The sequence below is a fragment of the Amborella trichopoda genome, chromosome 3, assembly GCF_054954075.1.
Source record: "Amborella trichopoda isolate Santa Cruz 75 chromosome 3, AtrichopodaSantaCruz75HAP2 v2.0, whole genome shotgun sequence".
Taxonomy (NCBI): Eukaryota; Viridiplantae; Streptophyta; class Magnoliopsida; order Amborellales; family Amborellaceae; genus Amborella; species Amborella trichopoda.
The window spans coordinates 40,818,559-40,827,375 of record NC_142338.1 but is presented as its reverse complement, the minus strand read 5'-3'; the positions used below and the strand labels follow the sequence as shown (position 1 = coordinate 40,827,375).

General features: G+C 36.3%; 1 protein-coding gene across 4 annotated transcripts in view; it reads left to right on the top strand.

Annotated features, from left to right (window-relative positions):
* Positions 1–1,903: 1,903 nt before the first annotated feature.
* The window catches only part of LOC18422557 (transcription factor GTE6), a 29,479-nt gene continuing 22,565 nt past the window's right edge, over positions 1,904–8,817 (top strand). Inside the window, exons 1-3 of one of the 4 annotated variants that reach the window (XM_088862553.1) lie at positions 1,904–2,458; positions 2,575–2,758; positions 5,891–6,103. In XM_088862553.1, coding sequence (XP_088718679.1) covers positions 2,606–2,758; positions 5,891–6,103 — 366 coding nt within the window. In that variant the 5' untranslated portion in view covers positions 1,904–2,458; positions 2,575–2,605. Of the gene's footprint in view, positions 2,467–2,574; positions 2,771–5,890; positions 6,104–8,817 lie in introns of all 4 variants that reach the window. The other 3 variants (XM_011625447.3, XM_006878508.4, XM_011625442.3) reach the window with 3 other exon arrangements.

Sequence of the window (8,817 nt, the reverse complement as noted above, 5' to 3'; positions counted from 1 at the left end):
ATAATACTATGATTTTTTTTTTTATGCGATGCAAATTTAATACTTAAGTTTATACAGGGAAAGAGCATCTCAATATTCACAAATTGACGAAAACATTGAAAGTTAATAACATAGTAGCCTCATTTCTTATTGGATTCCTAAAAAACAACATTTATAATGAATTTTAATATTTTTTTTCGATTTTTTTGAAGCTTTAATCCGACCGATTCAGTCGATTCTCGATTCGGATCGTCGATTCGCCGATCCGGATCGGTTTTTTAAGTGCCCGATCTGGGACACCGATCCGCTGTTTAAACCATTGGTATGGAGTTAAACGTATTTCAAACATGTGATATTCTTCGAAGTAGACATCTTCTGAATGATACTTGATTTGGTGAAAATTTTTATTTTAATAATATATGTATATATATATATATATATATATATATATATATATATATATATATATATATATATATAACTTTGGTCATTTATATGCATTCAGATAAATATTATCTCGTCGATGCGGGTTATGCGAACACACGAAGCTTCATAGCTCCATTTAGAGGTGTGAGGTGTCATCTGAAGGCTTATGGTCAGGGAAATTTAGCCCCACAAAATGCAAAGGAGCTCTTCAATCTTCGGCATTCATCTCTTCAGAACATTATTGGCGTATTGAAGAAAAGATTCCCTATTTTGAAAGTGGCAGCAGCATATCCTTATGAAACACAAGTTAAGATTGTTGTTGCTACGTGCACTTTACATAATCATATCCGAACTAGAACAAGTGGTGATGATTGGATCTATGCGAAGTATGATAGTGATCTTGCACTTGGATCAGTTGAAGGAACAAGTATTCAACATAATGATGTAACCCTCAAGCTGGTAAGAATGATGACAATGAACTGCGAGATCGTATTGCTAAAGCACGTTGGGATGACTATTGTGCTCACTGTTGAATATAATATGGCACATGGATATATATGGTTGTAATCATGTTTTCCACTACTCTCTTTTCCACTTAGGATTATAATATTAATCACTTGGGTTATCGTTCATGTGTTATGAAAATGGTGTGAAACTCTTATTTTTAAAAATATATAATTGTTTATTATCCTCTCTATGCCTATGCAATAATTCATATTTTTCCAAATTATATGTTTGTCATACACATGAAAGAACAAAGTTAAAAATCAAGATTGGTCAAATATTTTTATGTAATGAGAAAAACAAAGAAAAAATACAAATTTAAAATTTATTGCAACACATCCAAACTGACATATCTGGAAAATAAAATTTTCTTCTCTATATTTTGATAGACATCCAAACAGTCTACCAATATAATAAAATAAAACGATAATATTTCTCAATTGAGGAGAAAAAAATTGTATGTTTTTCCAATATGAATATTTTTTTCTGTCATCCAAATTGGGCCTTAAGTATAAATATTCTAGCCACCGAGCAGAGTAAGTAACTGAAAAATTTAAGTGATTTAGAAGAAAATAAAAAATTGAAATCTTTAAAAGAATATTTTGAAAATTTAAACACCCCCACCCCCGTAGAGATAAAACAATTTTATGATTTTCAAGAATTATTAAAAGTAGCAAATATAGAAAGAAAAAAATAAAAATAAATTTTCTCTTGATAACTTAAAACAAGAAACAAATGATATACATTGATTACCACTAAATTGGAGATTACATTTTTCAAGCTATTGCGTCGATAGATTTTGAAGCAAAACTTAAGTGTTGGTTTAGATGTACTCAAAATTAGAATATTAATTTAAACGTTATCAAAATTGGAGAAACCGACCGTTTGGTCAATTGGACGATTTTTCAATGAAAAAAAAAAAAAAAAAAAAAATCTCGTCCAAAGGCGAAAACTATCATCCAAATAAACTTAAGTGAGACTTCGGATTTTTTCAGACGACGAAAGTGCGGCCTTTTCCCTCGTCTCCTTCCGCGCCTCTTCTGCTCTCTCTCTCGCCTCACTCTTTCTCAACCCTCTCTGCTCTCTAACTCCCTATCGACTCTCTGCTCTCTCTCCTCTCTCCTCTCTCGCCTCTCTGCTCTCTCCTCTCTTCCCCCAGTGACAAAGCCCTCTCTCTCTCAGTGACAAAATCCATTGATTCAGAGGCTGCAAAATCTAACTCCCTTTTTGTCTCTCTACTCTTTCTCTCTCTAAACGCTATCTCCCTACTCTCTCGCTTCTTTACTCAGTGTCTCTCTCTCAGTGACAAAACCCATTTATTCAGACGCTGCAAAGAAGAAGCATCATCTGGTGTAACAGATAGAAGGGTAAGGCCCCTGCCCATTGTGCTTCTTCTCAGGCTTTCTCATCAGATAGCAGGCACCATCCTGAGATTCAAGAAGTTCATATAGATGGACTTTTCACCTTCGGATTGATTGGTGGGAAATACTTGGAGGACACCTTGGTCTCATCAGATAGCAGGCACCATACCGATTGATACAAAGTTGCGGTATAACTGTATGTCTGTATGTAATATTTTTACTGCATACCATAGAAATCGAACTCGAGTTTAGGGCTTGATTCCTGGAATTCATTGTGTTTTCTGATATTGCCCTACCTCTTCAGGATTTTAAGCTCGCAAAAACGAAGGTGATGTATGGAGGGCGTGACTGCTACTAATGTGCCACTCATGAAGGATAGCCATTTGAATATAGATAAAGCAATGGGAATGGTGAATCTATCGAATGAAGGTTCGGAGGAGGAGACATTGAAGCAACAGGTTGATGAGATGGTAACCAAGATTGATGATGTGAGCTCACTGGTCTGTTAATTCTCTTTCTTCCTCTGGATGATTCCACTATTTCGCTTCCTCCTTGTCATATAATATTTGAGTTATTTTGCTTACTAGTTTGTTGCATAGAAAAACAATGTTTTTTACTATAGCTGGTTTACTTTCTTTTCTGTAAACTAGGGTTTCTAACAAATATCAAAGAAAGTACGACTCGTTATCAGAATTTCTAAGTTCTCTCAGGAAATCATTTGAGAGTAGTATTTTGGAAATTTGATTGCCGTTTTGATGAGATAATGCTTTTCTGTATTACTTGTCACCTTGGAAACATGACGGATTGGTGCTTTATGATTTGTAATACTAAGTCTTAAAAGTAATTGTGGTTCAAGAGCTTATATTTTCCATCAAATTTTTGTTGGAACTCTGGTACACGAATATGATTTCATGACAGAGGATATGTTTTATACACCACATTTAAAATTTATTTCTAACTCCCATTAAAATATATTCCAGTAGGAGAATTTCATTAAGCTTGAGTCATGTTGTCATGTTATACTATACTTCTGAACAAGTGCAGACTGCACTTAACTGCAACCCATAAAGCATAAACATCTGCTACTCATTATCGTAACTATTTGTCTGGAAATATGTCTTTAATGTTCAGGTAAATGACTGAAAGATTAGCACTTCATTATTTGGAAAGGTTTGTTACTTCATTTTTCGTGGCTAGGTGTATTGTTGCCTAGCTTCAGCACCTGCCATGCTAGCAAACAATGTCAACTTCCTCCTTGATTTGGCCCTGCATGCCTTAACTGCCTTCTCACCTTATTTGGGTCCAACTGAATATTGATCACCTCCAGTTTATTTTAGTGATTGTACCACTCCTGTGTGATCTCGCGTACAAAGACCTTCTGGATTTTTTGTGGCGCCGTCCTCTCTAAATAAAGCACCTACTTTGTTGGAGACTAAGGAGGTGGATTGTGTCCTTTGTTTTTTTTTTTGGGCCTTTCTAAAAATCAATGGTAGTATATCTTATTTTGTTTCCGTAACCAAATGTCTGCTCAAGCTGCAAGTTTGAGGCCTTAGAAGGATTTTGCAAAGAGGAGTGCATGTTGAGGTTGCTTGTGTTGCCACTCTATATTTCTATTTTCTTGATGACTTATTGCCATTTTTTATTTGCAAGATCTAGGTTCCTTTTGTTGTTGACCCAAAGAAAGCTGGTGACAAGTTTGACTTCTCTCTCTCTCTCTCTCTCTCTCTCTTTTGGTGTTAATGTGGTTTCTCAAGATGTTGGGTTCTGGGGGCATCGGGGCCTTGTGCGTTTGGGTGAGTGTTTGGGTGTTTTGCTTCATGGTATCACAAGCAGAACTCTTAGGTATTTTGTAAAGGCATTTAAAGTTATCTGGATTTCGTATCCATGGTTTATTAAATTTGTTGTTTGTATTAGTTGTTTGTCTTTTGTCTTTTGATATTGCACACTGATTTAACTGGAAGTGCTTGTGCAGGGAGATAGAAAATCTTCTACTGGCGAACATTTATAGCTCACAGAAATGCCCCGCACCTTGAGTTTCATCCCTGCTGCGTAAAACTTCAGCCCACAGTTTTTAGAGGCTGAAGTGGTTGGCATCGCGATCGGTTCGGGGAATGCTGAACCGCCATAGGGTGGAGGGTCCCTGGGTTTAGGATTGACATATGTATGTTTAACAAGTTGAGGTGCTAGATCCTAATACCTTTGAGCCAGATCCCATGTCACTATGATTGAGGTTTTGATTTGGAGGGATCTGAGCTCAACTTTATATAAAACGAGATCAATTAATAGTATAGTATAAAATTAGGATCGAACCGATGCCCGCGTGATCCATTATCATACACCTTAGATTATTACAAATCTCATAGTTATAGACTCTAATTTACTACAATAATACTGTTTAACAATATCATAAATTGGCTTGAGCAAGATCCCATGTCACTGTGATTGAGGTTTTGACTTGGAGGGATCTAAGCTCAACTTTATATAAAAAGAGATCAATTAATAATATATTATAGAATTAGGATCGAACCAATGCCCGCTTGATCCATTATCATACACCTTAGATTATTACAACTTTCATAGTTATAGACTCTAATATAGTAGAATAATACCATTTAAGAATATCACAAATTGGCTTTACTATGATATTAAAACTGTAGTTTTCTAAATACCATAATTCTAGTATACCATGATGTGATATGCACCATAGTGTAGCATATTTTAAAGAAAAAAAAATATAATACTAAGGAGAGGAGTAGTGGCTCAATTAGTCATATAGATCCGCACCTTAGAGGGATCCCATTAGTCATACAAGCATGTAAACCGAGATCCCATTTTATTGGGAGCGGGATCCCTATTTCTATAACCCAGCTCCCTCTAAGATTCCTTAGAGGAACCGTGGGATCGGGTTCCAAAGGTGGGACCGACCCCAGGGTTCCGGCAACTATACTGCAGCCCTTGTGGTGTATGCTTACTGCTCAGAGTTCTTGAGATTTAAACAGTATATGTGGGTACTCTCTTTATGAAACACTCAAATTTGTTTAGTTCTTACATGTGATGTGTCCAATACTTCTCTTTTGATATTTAAAAAGCGCCTTTGCGAAGCATAGGTTATGGCAAGCTGCTTCAAAGATGCACCTAAGAGACATACAGGAATCATAAACAACTAAGGGTAATGTAATGGTGAGTAGTCCCATTGGAAGTACATTAGTTTCCTCGAACACGTGGGAAGAGGTGTGCTGTACTTTTTGTTAAGAATTAGAAAATATTGATCTCTGCATATTCCTTTCTGTTTGTACGGCATGTACTACCATACCTTTCTGTATATTCAAAGTACTTTATGAAATTCTTAAATTTTCTAGATTTTGTGCTAATATTGTAATGTTGAATGGAACTCTTGAAAGAAAACTCAAAATTTCCTGGCATCATACTTCTACTAATAGTTTTAGTATGACGTGCATGTAAAGCACTGTCAACTGTGTATTGTTGCCTATAATCAATGGAAAATGAGTAGATACTCTTCTTTGTTTGGGCTTGGCCTTTTTGGATGTCTCTAAAGCATGATCTGTTTAATCATGTTTCATGCTTTCGACTAGTCCCAACTAAATAACTTGTAACTGCAGCTGGAGCAAAAAGTGAATGAGGTCGCTCAATTTTTCTCCTCTCCTATTAGAACAAAGTTGAATAATTGTAAAGGAAGCTCCTCTTTGAAAGAGAGGGAAAAGGATAAAGCCAGAACAAATAACAAGAAGCTGCAAGATGCATCTCGTCGTGAAGCGGCATATACAAAGCGAATGCAAGAACTCATGCGCCAGTTTGGTACAATACTGCGACAGGCAAGTTAAAAAATTTAATTTGCTTTTATAGCCTTTGACTTATTCATATCAGTGTTGAACCTGCTTCTCTCCTTCTAGCTAATGTCCTACTTATTAGCTTGCTCTTTGCATCACTTGCTGTTGCTTTTTAATTAAAAAATGGTTCCTCCCTATTGTCCTCGACTTGTGGACCCATGTTCTCAGTCAACTTGCACTCTTCATCTCATCTGATGAAAAATATGAATTGTGTGCTGTCTAGCTCAATTTAAATACTTTGGAATAATTGAGAAATAAAAGGAATACCTGTCCAGCAAATGCTACCTTGACCACACATAATGGTCGGTACAGGCATGCCGCCTCATAAACTTGTTGACTCCTTTAATGAAGCTAGGAGATTACCAATGCTGGATCTCTAATTCAACAAATATGTACGTCCAGATGCATGTGTATTCAGTAAATACCTCGCTGGACTGTTTTGGATCGCCGGTTCTTATTTAGATCGCCCGATTTGGGTGATTGGGCTGAAAATGGTGGAAAAATTCAAAAAGGAAAAGTAAAAAAAAAAATCCAGATTGAAATATGATTTAATAAAACAAAGTTTGATAACTGTTTATGATGTTTATCATAAACATCAAACAAGAAGGGTTTGATAAATATAAAGAATGGCCATCTGAAAATTTGTGAGAGAAAATTTCAGTGAATGAAGAACTGATTGATACAAAATCAAATGGGACTTTTTAATCAATAGTTTCGATTCAACAAAAATTTGATTTTCATTGTGAAAATAAGTGAAATCATTGAAAATATAAGTCAAAAGATCGAATTGTTTTTAAATTATAGAAACTCGTTTGTAAAAGATCTGTTGTTCAATTGTTTATCTAACTCGTCAGTAGATAGCAAATTAGAGAGAATACTAGAGAGACACCTGAAGAATGGGGGATTGGATCCCAAGAATGTTGGAAAAAAAACTCCAAATCCGTTCTTGAGATTTCGACATTTCTGGTTCTGATTTGAAAAATTTTGTTAGTGTTATTGTGGATTAATGAGAGAGGAATGAATTATGACAAATTTTTGATAGAATATGGCAAAAAATTGAGATATGACAATTTCCAATTTTGGGTTGTAATGTTGGGCCGATTCCTGGTTCCATAAAGGAACCAAGCCTCTCTCTCTCTTCTAGGGGAAAGAGAATGAAGTATGGCAAGATGTCACGGTTTCCACCAACCATGGGATAACTCCCTAGACACCCATAGTAATCCTCACCAAACACAACATAGGCCCTTCAGGAAACCCCATCAAATCAACTACAATTCCTGACATAGAAACCATAACTTCAATCAACAAATTTGCCAAAACACACACTAGGGTCATTACGAAACCTATCTAATAGACACCACCAACCATGCTGTCAACTAAATATTAACCAAACACGTCATCAGCCTAACCCAATCTAGTGGCTCTCCATTTCTATTGCAGAGTATCACCAACAATTTGATCCACTGACCCCCTTACAAAGCAAACACACATGTATACTCTTTCCCTTCCTCCATCCTAACAGCTCCCAAAACCATCTAGGATACCACTAAACACAAACTTCGATCTTTGACTCGCACTGTTGAAAAGGAACAACTGAGAAACCGATCTCATCTTGCTCCAAATCCCTGAGCTGAGAGAAGGCCAAGATTCTCCAAAATGCAAAACCTATAGTACTTCTGGAATGCTTGTCTTTTGAGCAAGTGACACCATTGTCTAGGAGAGATTGAACTTCTGTCTGTGGACCACTGTGGTTGGCATATTCACTCCCTTAGACATGATCTTAAGAGGAAGGCCGTTTGGGGTTCTTCTATATGGAAGATTTATGGGATGGTTTCATGCAATTTTTTGGGAGATAACTTGTTACTTTTCCATTGCCATCCCCAAAGAAGCTCAAAAAATCAATATATTTGGACACCAAACCTACCCATTTAGGACCTACACCTTTTCGATTTGAGCTAGCGTACATGTGGGGCAAACAACTACAAAAAATTGATCAAGTAACATGGTGGGCATCGGCCGGGGTTCATGGATGGAAACCGCAACTACTCAAATCAAAGCTCAAAGCTTGGAGCAAAGACTATTTTGAAGTTCTAGAGGACAAGAAAGCAACATTCTCTCAGAAAAACATGGTTATTGGAATCTCTGACTCAAGGTTGCAATTCCGATTCGGAATCCTGATTCTAGGAAAGTATCTTCATGGAATCTGTTTCTGTGAAGTCAGGAATCTCAATTACTTCTTTTAGGAATATCGATTCCAGGACTTATAGAATATTGCTTTTAATATTTATTGGTTCTCGATTCCGCAATTGTTGAATCTCGATTCTACTTGTATTGAATTTGGATTCCACATATAATGATACTCTCTCTCCATCAAATTAGAAACACAAACATAGGGAACCTATGTAAAGCATAAAATAAAAAATTCGATTCCAAAGATATCAGAATCTCTATACCATATATGAAGGAATCTTGATTCGATTCCAAATCGGTCAGAAACACGATTCCAAAGAGGACAAAATCTCGATTGCATATATGTAGGGATCTTGATTCCATTTGGGTTAAATCTTGATTCCTATAAAGTAGGAATCTCGTTTACTGCAATTGCCCTTGTACATACGTTGATTTTGAAAATAGGAATCTTCTAGCCAGCTGCGATCCCCGATTTCGATTCCTAAAACAATTTGGAACCTCAGGCGTTT